The sequence below is a fragment of the Aureobasidium namibiae genome (assembly GCF_000721765.1).
Source record: "Aureobasidium namibiae CBS 147.97 unplaced genomic scaffold scaffold_7, whole genome shotgun sequence".
NCBI lineage: Eukaryota > Fungi > Ascomycota > Dothideomycetes > Dothideales > Saccotheciaceae > Aureobasidium > Aureobasidium namibiae.
In genome coordinates, this window is record NW_013581202.1 from 862846 (window position 1) to 874265 (window position 11420).

General features: G+C 50.7%; 7 protein-coding genes across 7 annotated transcripts; 2 read left to right on the plus strand and 5 right to left on the minus strand.

Annotated features, from left to right (window-relative positions):
• Positions 1–110: 110 nt before the first annotated feature.
• M436DRAFT_44765 (phosphoglycerate mutase-like protein) lies at positions 111–2132 on the minus strand (the record flags this gene model as incomplete). Its single annotated transcript, XM_013572461.1, has 5 exons — positions 111–343; positions 431–521; positions 573–1122; positions 1175–1793; positions 1841–2132. 5 exons carry the CDS (start codon positions 2130–2132, stop codon positions 111–113), a joined length of 1785 nt encoding a protein of 594 aa, XP_013427915.1.
• A 323-nt stretch (positions 2133–2455) lies between these two features.
• M436DRAFT_44577 (Aldo/keto reductase) lies at positions 2456–3539 on the minus strand (the record flags this gene model as incomplete). The annotated part of the gene is made up of 2 exons (XM_013572418.1): positions 2456–3103; positions 3162–3539. The coding sequence occupies 2 exons, from the start codon at positions 3537–3539 to the stop codon at positions 2456–2458; spliced, it is 1026 nt and encodes a 341-aa protein (XP_013427872.1).
• A 412-nt stretch (positions 3540–3951) lies between these two features.
• On the plus strand, positions 3952–5939 carry M436DRAFT_45286 (SET domain-containing protein; the record flags this gene model as incomplete). The annotated part of the gene is made up of 2 exons (XM_013572554.1): positions 3952–4436; positions 4637–5939. 2 exons carry the CDS (start codon positions 3952–3954, stop codon positions 5937–5939), a joined length of 1788 nt encoding a protein of 595 aa, XP_013428008.1.
• A 412-nt stretch (positions 5940–6351) lies between these two features.
• M436DRAFT_45354 (uncharacterized protein) lies at positions 6352–7188 on the minus strand (the record flags this gene model as incomplete). The annotated part of the gene is made up of 2 exons (XM_013572570.1): positions 6352–6938; positions 6993–7188. 2 exons carry the CDS (start codon positions 7186–7188, stop codon positions 6352–6354), a joined length of 783 nt encoding a protein of 260 aa, XP_013428024.1.
• Positions 7189–8187: 999 nt separating this feature from the next.
• On the minus strand, positions 8188–8649 carry M436DRAFT_72387 (uncharacterized protein; the record flags this gene model as incomplete). Its single annotated transcript, XM_013572769.1, has 1 exon — positions 8188–8649. One exon carries the CDS (start codon positions 8647–8649, stop codon positions 8188–8190), a length of 462 nt encoding a protein of 153 aa, XP_013428223.1.
• A 244-nt stretch (positions 8650–8893) lies between these two features.
• On the minus strand, positions 8894–9721 carry M436DRAFT_81413 (uncharacterized protein; the record flags this gene model as incomplete). Its single annotated transcript, XM_013572851.1, has 1 exon — positions 8894–9721. The coding sequence occupies one exon, from the start codon at positions 9719–9721 to the stop codon at positions 8894–8896; it is 828 nt and encodes a 275-aa protein (XP_013428305.1).
• A 657-nt stretch (positions 9722–10378) lies between these two features.
• M436DRAFT_72388 (putative cell division control protein) lies at positions 10379–11297 on the plus strand (the record flags this gene model as incomplete). The annotated part of the gene is made up of 3 exons (XM_013572770.1): positions 10379–10634; positions 10687–10737; positions 10789–11297. The coding sequence occupies 3 exons, from the start codon at positions 10379–10381 to the stop codon at positions 11295–11297; spliced, it is 816 nt and encodes a 271-aa protein (XP_013428224.1).
• Between the last annotated feature and the right edge of the window lie 123 nt (positions 11298–11420).

Below are 11420 nucleotides of genomic sequence, written 5' to 3' on the forward strand. Positions count from 1 at the left end.
AATGACAGCTCCAGACAAAGTCTAATATTCTGAGTTTTCTTTCATACAGGAAAAAAAGATGATAAGGCCTTTCTCTTTGCACCTCTTACTCTTCTTGAACTCTCAATCACTCAAGAAGGACCCTGCACCGGCACACCATCCGTGACATTACCATACGGCACAGCAGGATAATCACCATTGCAAGCCCAATCGTATTGCGACAATTCGAGACTTTTGCTCTGAACCTCTAGGAAAGTGTCGAGTTCACACCATCCATCGTCGCGTTCTTCGCACTTGGGGAAGCTGCGGTGGAGGGGGATGGTGCGTTGGTTTAGGATGAAGTGGATGTATTTTGTGGGTTTGCCTGTGAGGGGGGAGGGTTAGTAGGAGAGTTTGGGGAGGGGTGGTGATGGGGAAAGAGGGGAGGAAGGGGAAGAGGACAGGTACGCACCTTCGTCGTAGAGGTTGTCGTTGTTACGGGAAGTCTTGACTGGAGAAGGCGCGTTGATGATTTCCATGTCCAGACGTGCGGCAAATGGTTCCTATAAGCTGTTAGTCTCCTCTCACCTCAACGTCTTCTATCAAAAGCATACCAAATGCGACACCACCAACTCGCGATCCACAATCCCATCACTCGGCAAAAACTTGGCAAACTGCTTGAACCCAAACGCCGTCAAGATACTCATGATGTTCGTATCATGGCTGAAATCAAAATTGAGACTCTGATCCAGCGGAAACGTCACAGTGTTGTTATCCAACGTCACATTCACCTGCGCTTCAGGAGCGTTTATGGTATGATGTTGCAACCTAGCAAGAATTTCCTGAACGTAGCCAATTCCAATGGCGCGGCCAGTGGGCGATTGGAAGCCATTGCCGCCTGCGAATTGGATGTCGATGCTGTACTCATATCCCTGCCATTCGGTGTAGGTGAACAGGGAGCAGAAAGGTGAAAAGCCGAAAGCGACAGTCTCGTAGGCGCAGAGGGATTGGGCGTTGTAAGAGTCTTCTACCGTCCAGTCGAAACCTGATGCGAGGCCTCGCAGGCGGATGGTTGCGTCGGCGAGGTATTTGGTGTACCATTCTACTGTGGCGTTGTTGCCCCCTGCGCTGCGGAAGTTGTTGCTGTTGGCGCAGTTGTAGTACCTAGTTGATGCTGTGAGTATGAGGGCAGACTTGGATAGCAGAGAAGACTTACCCAGCGAGCGAATTGTTCCATACACCGTTCGGTTCCTCGATAGCAAGGACCAAGGTTGCATTACTGGTCCACTCCAAGCCAAAGAATCCGGCTAAGAAGTACTCTGCAGACTTGGTCATGCGATCCTGCGTCGTACTTCTAGCGATAATCTTGGATCCATTGTTAGGATAAAGATGACCATATTGATAGTAGTGCAAAGTGCCAGAATTGAACAACTCTTGCTTGCCAATAGGAACCAAGATTTCTGCGCCTAGTTGATAACTCCAGTCATTGAGAAATAAAAGTTCACCGGTGAACTTTGCATCTGTCATGTTCTGGTGCTTTTCACCGAATCGATGAGCTCCACTGCCAGTAGTGGGATATCTTGATCCGTGACGGGATAGCATGTTCAGTTGGACGATCTCGGCACCAGGTGGTAATGAGTATTCATCCACGCCAAAGCCTTTTGGGTTGGGAAAGTAAGGTGACAATTGGCCCATATTTCGGAATATGTTTGAGCCATTGCTACCAGCGATGGGGACCTGGGTCTCTAGAGGTTGGTTTGGGATGTAAGATGCACCTGCGAAAGGAGCAGGATTAATTTGTGCTAAGAACGGAGCGGTACCAGTCGGAGTTGGACCTTTGCAAGATCAGTATTGTATCAAGAAGTTTGTTCAACATACTGACCAGCAAAGAGCTCCGGCTTGGTTTGGAAATACTGGGGGATGTCGTGGTTGTTGGAAGATGACTTCGAAGCAGAAGAAGCAACAGCACCACCAACACAACCAACCACGGCACCAAAAGCAAAAGATTTGTACAGCATGACGAAAAATGTGACGGCACCGATGAAAAGGAATATTTGGAGTCCGAACATAGAGCGTCTGGTTAGTCGTTGCTTTGGTGAGGCGAGAGGTAATTGTAGAGCCTCTCTGCTCTCTGATATGTCGTCGACTCTTGTATACATGACTTCCGCCCCCATTACCTTCTCTCCCGTCGATAAGAATGGATGAAGTGGTTGATCGTGGCTGCTCTTCATGCGGCGATGGTGGACAAGGAGTTGAGAGAGGGGTGAACTGCCGCGGCTCACCGCCTTTGCCATGCAGCTCCAACGCTTTCGATGGGTTGATCAACGCCAACGCAAAAGTAGGCGACCATGCAACAATTTTATCACGTCCTCTAATATCTTGTGCTTCAATCAATTTTGTAACATTGTGAGATGGTCATGTGCAGAGCATTTGCATCCTACGAGAGGTTCTGGAATCAAGACGAGGCTGCTCGAAAGAAGCGCTATACGACAAGTACCTAATGCCAATATCTGATTGAGATGCCCTTGCAACCCTCCCAACCCTTGTCCAAAGCTTCAACGACATCATCAGGAAGAGGGCCCTTCTCCATGTCCTTCAGGTTCGACTCGATATGATGAGGAGACGATGCGCCAATGATGATAGCATCGCCCTTCTCACGCTGGAGCTGACTGTGGTTCTGCATCCAGCGCAGCGCACACTCGGCTTCAGTAAGTCCATGCTTCTTTGCAACAGGACGAAGCAGATCGAGAGCGTTGAAGTATTCTTCTCTCCAGTAGCGACCACGGTACATCTTGCCCTGCCACTTGTTGGGATCAAATCGTGAACCGCTCTCGATTTCTTGATCGGCGTCCTCCCTCTTGTATCTGTCTGTAAGGTAACCGCCAGCAAGAGGGTTGTAGTTGTAGAAGGCTATGCCGTAGTAACGAAGACAAGGGAACAGCTCCGGCTCGACTGAACGATGAAGTGCGTTGTAGACACCTTGGTAGACAGTCGGCTGGATCCAGTCGTTCTTGCGACAAAGCTCGCAGATCTGAGCCACCTCCCAGGCCATGTAGTTGGAAACCCCTAATCTCTTGAAGTGGCCTTCCTTGTATAGATCGTTGACAGCCTTCATGGTGATTTCGTAGGAGGTTGTTCTGTCAGGCTATGAAAATCATGTCAGCTTTGAAGTGCATGATCGATCGATGAGTCGGAAAACTTACACCATGCAGATACCACATGTCGATCTTGTCCGTCTTCAATTCCTTCAGCGAGGTCATCAGGTTCTCACGCAGGTCCTCAGGAGTGTGTCTCAAATTGTTGTTCCATGATGAAGGAATGGACTTTCCAGCTGTGGGATAGTACTTGGTCTCCATGACGAGACCTCTCTTCTGCCATTCGAGTTCACCAAGCATTGTCTCGGTAGTACCCTCGCAGTATGCTCGGGCGGTGTCGATCTCATTGTGGCCATGAGCTTGGAAAATATCCAGAATCTTGCCAGCGGTCTCAAGGTCATGAACCCTCGCCTGCTCAGAGCCTTCTTTACCGAAGGTCATGGCGCCAAAGACCACATTCACGTTAGTTTTTTGTGCTGAAGTCATTTCGGCCGATTGTGTGTAATGCAGTTGATTGAGGAAAGCTTCTGGGACTTGCAAAGACGACCGAGAGTTTATATATCAAGTCTTACATCATGGTCATGACCTCTGTGTCGGATTTAGCGGCTTTACACGGACCGGCGATAGGAGGAACCCCCTGGTACGCAGGTGATGTGGTGCATGATCTCGTCTGTCGCACGCATGCGTGTAACTTGCGATTGCCACAGTAGTTGCGAGCCTGAATTGCAAAAATGTACAGTAGAACAGGAAGAAACGAGAACAGCTTGGCGACCTGCAAAGAAGGTGGTTGGCAAGAACAAATGCTTGGCCAAAGCTTCTCTTCAATGACGTCCGTCTCGAGGCTCGAAATTATTTCCAAACTCGACAAGACATTTTCGGAAAATATAAATCCATCAACATGGACGCCTTTGAGGAATGGTTCAGAAGCAATGGTGGTTATCTGCATCCGTCAATTCAGCTGGCTCAGGATGCTGAGCAAGGGTCACACTTCCAAGCCAGCGCTGTTATTGAGCCTGGCACGCACGTTCTGACAGTGCCTCATAATTTGGCAATGTCGAATCTGAATGCTCAGGTAGACGATGACTTCCCTGTATTTAGAACTCATGCCCAACAGTTCACAGTCGAAGGGCTTAGCTTTTTCTATCTGATGGCACAGTGGCTCAACAAGGACAAGTCGTTCTGGAAACCTTACCTGGATATCCTACCCTCACCTGAACGAGGCTTTGAGACTCCGATGTTCTATGATGAGGATGATCGTCAATGGTTGGAAGGAACAGATCTTTATCCGACTCTGCTTGGTAGAGAGGCTGCCTGGACGAAGTATTGGGAGGATGGAGTACAGGTCATGAAGTCCGCTGGCGTGGATGTAACAAACTACACATGGTAAGTGCAACAAATGGAATCTCCAACACTCAATTCCATGGCTGGTATCTTGAGTTATGATTCTCGATCACAACATCTTGGACCAAAGACTTCCATCATATCGTCAATGCCTGACTTCAGTACAGGGAACTCTTCAGATGGGCTGCTACAGTATACTCATCCCGCAGTTTCAATGGTCTCACTATTACGCCACAGGATAGTCAACACTGGACAGCCTATAAACACGGTCCAAATGGCACGCAAACCGTCCTCTTGAACCACAATGACTACCCCGAAGACTGGAAGAAGTTCTCTGTTCTGTTCCCGGCAATTGACATCGGAAACCACAACCCGAATGCTCGCGTGGATTGGGCTTACGACCCTGATTGCTTCAGTCTGACGGTCTCGGAGAAGATCGAATCTGGCTCACAGGTATACAACAACTATGGTCCCAAGTCAAGCGAGGAGCTGTTGATGGGCTATGGCTTCTGTGCGCCTAACAATCCATATGACGGACTACTCTTGGCGATGAGACCTCCTCCGCCGCCGTTACAACAGATGCTCAGTATCACGCACCCCGAGTACTTCAAGGAAAGTGGTGAATGGAACTCCGAAGCCGCAACGTTCCGTTTGCTGCACGCAAAACTGCAAGAGACAAATGATGCCAGCCCGTTCGATCAAGCATGGGGATGTGTACCAGCACCTTTGGCCGAACTCTTCTGCTACGTTGTCCAACTCGAGAGAGGTCTGGATGTCGCTCCTACCGAAGATGCAGAAGAATATCTCTACCACGGCGAAGGCCGACGCTACCTACCTCGCATCGCCCTATACATCATGATGTCGCTCATCCCAAAAATCAGCAAGCTCGAAGAAGCCAATGAGAAGCTTCCCTCTGCACCAACAAATCATCGCCAAGCATCTACAAAGATCTACAGGGACTTGCAATACGAGGTCATAAACTCAGTACAAGAACGCATGGCCAACTACCTCAAAGACCTACAACCAGAAGAAGTCTCGTCAGACGCTGGCTCTGCAGTCTGGACCTTCGAAGATGCCGTCGACCTTCTCGAACTGGAGATGCCAGCTGCACACAAATCCTTCATGTCCGGCGTCAAATATGTGACCGGCACAACAAAACTGCGCAGATTGCGTGGCTCCGAGCACGAGGAATACCTTTGGACCATCCTCCTCTGCTTCCTCTATCTCGCTTGCACCTCTCAAACCGCCGCTCCTGGCCTCATATCCCAGTGGATTCAATCCCTAGTCGCAGAGTACGGCGAACCCGACCTCCAGGCCTCAACCTCAGATGACGACGAGACCGATGAAGAAGCAGCAGAATATCTCGATCGTGTCAAGAAGGCTGCGATGTTCCTACCCGGTTCGTTGTGGACGAGTGAAGCTTGGTCAGCAGACTTTGTGCTGGATTTTGGAATGAGGATCTCCAAGTCGCAGGGAACGTATATGGATATCGGAGATGAAGAGGTAGGGGAGGATGTGAGATATGTGGTTTATCTGCATGTTTGACGAGGCAGATATGAGGTAGGCTACACGGATAGAGAAAATGCACGATGAGTTTTCGGATTCCAGTAACATCGATGGCTGAAGACTCTATTTCGTACCTGGATAGCTTACGACAGTCGAAACACTTTGGTTTAGTAAAATGGCTGCAAATCTCCATCGTGATGCAGAAGACAAGCAAAATGTACGTCTGAGTATATCGTGTCGTCTTTGCAAAAAGACGGATTGTGTGATGAAGCACATGAGGAGCTTAGAGGAGTTTACATTAAGTAGGTTTTACGTTGTGGTGTATATTTTTGGGCCCAAGGTGATTTCGCTTCCGTATGACCCAGGACATACAGGTGTAGGAGCTTGGTCTCCTTCCGTATGGATCACGGAGGAGTTACTCCCATGGTAGCCATAAATTGCAAAGCTCTTCTCACAAGAAGAAAGCAAGAATGCCGCCAGCAACAGCCAAAGAAGCAGGGACCGCATTCGAAACAGCAGCGCCAGAAGAAGTAGCAGCAGCAGCACCAGACCCAGACCCAGAAGCCGAAGAAGCGTCTCCGGAAATCGAAGTCCCAGTAGCCTCAGCGCCAGACTTCGACGAAGAACCAGTGTTCGAGCTAGTAGCTGAGCTCGACGATGCAGATGTGGTCTTGGTCTCTTTCTCCACACCCGGACACTTCAAAATACAAGCACGCATAGTGTTACTCGCATCAGAACCAGCAATCATGTCCTTGGGGAAACCGCTCTGAGCGCAGTTTCTTGCGCAGTCATACGCATCGCAAGGAAGTGCATTGGCATCCCAGAGAGGCGCGCCGTTGAGCTTGTTCTCATAGGCAGAGTAGTTTCCAGTTGCGCCTGTGAGGTTAAAGGCGTTGCTGAAGATGTAGGAAGCTGCTGTGTCGGTGTCGGAGAGGTCGCGCGTTGAGATGGAGTAGAAGTCGCCCGAGGGACCGAAGTTGGCGGGGATGGTGAGGTTTAGGGTGGTGATGTCTGTGGAGGTCATGTTTTTGAGGTAGCCTGGTATGTATGTTAGCCTGATAGGATATACACAAAAGCAATGGCTCGACTAACATGATTGGCCGCCAGCATAGCCTGAAGGCGTGGTATCCAGATAGATTCTGTAGTTTCCGGGAGTATCATCCTTAGGAGTTACGGTCAAGGTAAAGGGAACATCGGCGGTGATGACATCCGGGACGGTAATGGTGTCAATCGCTCTAGCTCCGAGAAACAGAGCACAGGCAGCAAAACCGAGACGTTGGAGAGACATTGTCTAGGATAGAAGCAAGATTGTCTTGGTTAATTGTTTGAACGCAGACGAAGGCAAAGAAGGTGAATAAGAGTGGTGAAACGAGTGTGGGCAAAGAAAAGGTCAATTAGCAAAACAAGAGGTCTGAACAAACCACAAGAGAGTTACGATAGAGAAAGTGCTGGGTGCCTCACGAAAGAAATTGTTTTATAAAGGTCGGATCGAAGATCCACTTTGACAAGGTCTGGATTGGATTGAATAATCGTTAAAAGAGAAGCCTTGACTCTTACTCTTGACTCTGCATGAGAGCGATCTGCAGGTACATCTGGGGTTGCAGGACTTGCGACTCCACCAGGAAACATGTTGCACAAGGCAAGTCGCAAGAATATTGTTGATGCACCGGACGGCATCCTTTCGGGTGTGGCAGCAGCGACCAGGATCATTCTCCGTCTTCCGCACTCGACCGCACGCTTGTCGGTACGTTCTCTTCGAGTGTGAGTGGACTCGATCAAACTAAGAAACCTTTGAATCGCATCATCTCGATTCCAGAACTTGTTGTTGTGCCGTCTCTTGACAAAACCCGCGGCGTCTAGCAAATTCCAGGTTTCGGAGAATGATGCAGAGAAAGAAAAGCGCCGGCGCGTCTTTGGACGTGAAACGGTGCCGGCAGAAGCGAGAACAGCCACTGCGCAATGGCATCCGTCTCGACAGGCAAGCCGCATGAACTCATAGGGTCTTATTACTGCCGTCATATATGAGCTATCGAGTTTGTCAATAAGATTAGGTGCAAGGTTGTTGTTGATTGCGACTCTTGTGTAGTGCGGTTAAACATTCTGGGGGAAATTGCAGATGCGGTGCAGAATTGTTATTTATGCAGCGACGACTCGAAGAGAAGGTGCTGCTAAATTTGTCTGCATGATCATTGATGCAAGCGTGTCCCGTTCTCCAGGTTTCGAGATCAACAGGTCTCGATGCATCATACGTGCATAGATATGCCCTTCTTCTGTCCACAAACACCGCTCAGAGCTCCTTTCTAGCCTTCCCGCAGACCCGATCACGCCCAAGCAATCCCATCAGATACGCAACCTTGATCAAGAAAGTGATCACAGGAACCCCCATATACGCCTTCATCTCCGTACTCCAATTACTGGGCTCAAAAGCAAGAGGCCCCAAACACCACGCCCCAAAGATCCAATGCGGGATATCAGATGCAGCAAGAACCATGATTGTAAGCCTGATGGTTTTGAGTTCATTGCTTGTCCACATGATGATGGCGAGGAGTAAGCCGGCTAGAGCCATCATGCTGCCTGCTTGTAGAGCTAAAAAGTGCTCAGTTGGCAATGTTGGGTGTGGTGGTGTTGAGAGATAGGTGGAGGCGCTGCTTGCACCGCTGAGCATAAGATTCATACTCCCAAACGTGATCATTAACGGCTCGATATAGCGGAAGTAGGTCCGAGGGAAGGGCGCCATTGCGGCGGCCATGGTGTGAAATGATGGTGATGTGTAGAGTAACGAACTTATGATATGAAGCTCAAAACAATTCTGGAAAATAGCAATGTCGCTACACGTGATCTGGACTTAGTTCATCACCGTAAGCATCAACATGGAAACGGCCGTCAGAGAAGATTTTGGATTCGAGTTCGATCTATCAAAATGATTGGAAAGGAGTTTACGCTGTCTCTTACTTCCCAGATCTGTTGAACGTCATCACTCGTAGCATGAAGACTCACGGGACGGTACCTGCACCGCTAGAAGGGTTCGCAGATTTCGAGGCCTCGTCGCCAGCAGCATCCAGTGGGACTGGACGGGGCTCTATCTTCTCACCCGAACCGAAAATCACATGCTCGTAGCCGATTGGGAGAACCTTCTCAGGAACCCAGTCGGATGTAAAGCAGTTGTAGCAATCATACAGAGCAGGGTCAGAATCCTTACGCTTCATCCATAGTTTCAATTTCTTCTCGAAACCACAAGCTTCTCCAGAGCACAGACGTGCCACTCGGTCTACATGCAATTCAGCATCATGTGTCCGCCAGGTCAGCTCCCGAGTAGGAATATGGTTACGGAGCCAAGTCTGTAGGCTACGCCGCTGCCTGAAGGTATAGTCATCGGCATATCTTTGGTTATTGTGTACTCTTTTGCGCTGGAGGATTTCTTCCCGAGCCACAGGATCTTGCTTGGCTCGTCTGTCCGCAGCCTCAGCTTCGAGGCGCGCACGAAACTGGGCGTCAGACCTGTACCGTGCATTCTTTGCAGCGAGACTGCGGGCATTGGATTTGGCGCGATACTCAAGGTCGTTGGCATATCGACGATTGTGCCTGTCCCGGGACTGAGCACAGATTGTTGCGCGGTGTTCGGGATCGTTGGCATATCGGGCTTTCCTCGCGGCGTTGTGCTTCTTACGGGATTCAGCATCTTTTGTCAGTCTTGAGTCAGAAGGGACTGAGCTAGCTTCGAGGCGGCAGTGTGCGATAGAAAAGCAGCGTTCGGCGAGGGGGAGGGCAAGAGCATGGAAGGGATGAAAGGGAGTGGAGCAACGATAGAGCAGGGACAACATGGCGATGTTCTTGTCAGGTGGACGTCAGGAATGTAGATGTGCTTGTCAGATGAGCGTGTGGAGAGTCGTTGTGGACTATTGTCGATAGCGTGGATAACGACGAGCTATAGGCGTTGCGAGGGGCGAGTGAGAGGGGTCGGGCCAGGAGAGTGACTTTCTGGAATTGCATATGGCCGATGACGAAGTGGATGGAGCGGGAGACGGAGTTGATGTCGCGAGATGGCTGGGGGTGGCTGGGGCGGTAATGGCAGTGGCTTTGAGAAGACCAAGTGTAGAAGGCGATATGGATTCTGATATATTGCAGTGCAGGCGGTGGGCGACTACTGCGGAGTACCAGAGTAGGGCAGGCACAGATTGCAAGCGGTTGGACAGTGACAGGCCTGAGTGGCAGTTGGGCGTTGGCAATCTGGCTGTGGTTGCCTGGCCAAGGGGCGCTGTGTTGACTGACGAAACGCCGGCTCCTGCGCGCGACCCAAGGCTCGACCATCGACCTAGTCCAGCCTTAAGTATTAACTCGCGTCCCTAGTCCCGCCAGGCTCAAGTGCTCACCTAGATCCAGTGCATCCGCGTACATTTTTCTGTTCTGGACTTGTGTCGTCCTAGTGCCTGTCAAACGAGCCTGTGCTGCTTTGTGCTGACTCCGACTCCGACGCCGCCATGGAAGCACTCCTCTCTCTCGCCTTTGACAACACGTCCTCCAAGGACATTATCAAGATCCGCAAGGGCTTGCGACAAATCGAAGGTCTGCTGGCTCAGATCTGCATCCCTCCCTCATGCGCCCAGCAGAAGCGCCGTCCCTCGTCTACCCGTCTGTCTGGCGACACGCTCCTGCCCCCGAGACAATTGAGCTCCCTGTGCCAGGATCCTGCCTATAGAGAGTTCTTCCGCCTGCAGGAGGGCTTCGAGTGGAATGGTACGTCGTAGCCCTCTTCTCATCCTCGCACCATACTCACTCCTCTGTCTAGTCGCTTCTCGCCTGATGGCCTGTCTCGAAACTCTGCTGGGAATGCCCAATGGTGACTACCGACCCCTCAACCACCACTGCACCCCATCCTGACCTCTTCCAGCTACCCAGTCCAACGCCATCATCCTCTCCGCCCTGGACATGCTCCAAGGAATCCTCCTCCTGCACCCTCCTTCACGCGCTCTCTTCCGCCGAGAGAGCTACATGGACCTTCTCCTTGATCTTCTCGATGCCGCAAACCCACCCGTCGTCCAGTCGCAAGCCCTTCTTGTCCTCGTCACCGCACTCCTCGCCACCCCCGAAAGCACTCGCACTTTCGAAAAGATGGATGGCCTTCTCGCCGTTGCCAGTTTGTTCAAGTCGCGCACCACATCCAGAGAAGTCAAGTTGAAGGTCGTCGAATTCCTCTACTTCTATCTCATGCCCGAGACTCCCTCTACCAACTCTTCCTCGGCTGGTCCGCAGAGAAGGTCCGCCAAGCGTATCAACACAAACGAGAGCATCGGCTTTTCAAAGACGACCGACGAGAAACAGCGCCTGCTCGGTCAGTATCTGAGCAACGTGAATGAACTCGTCCAGGACTTGAAAGAGAACGCTCCCTTTGCTTTCTAGATCAACACTATCTGCTTTTTTGTCAGCCGCAACCGCGGCGTGGGATACCACGGAGTCTGGACTTTATCCATGGGGCGGGTGCAGGGACAAGGATATACAAGCGATCATGGGAACCGGAAAGAA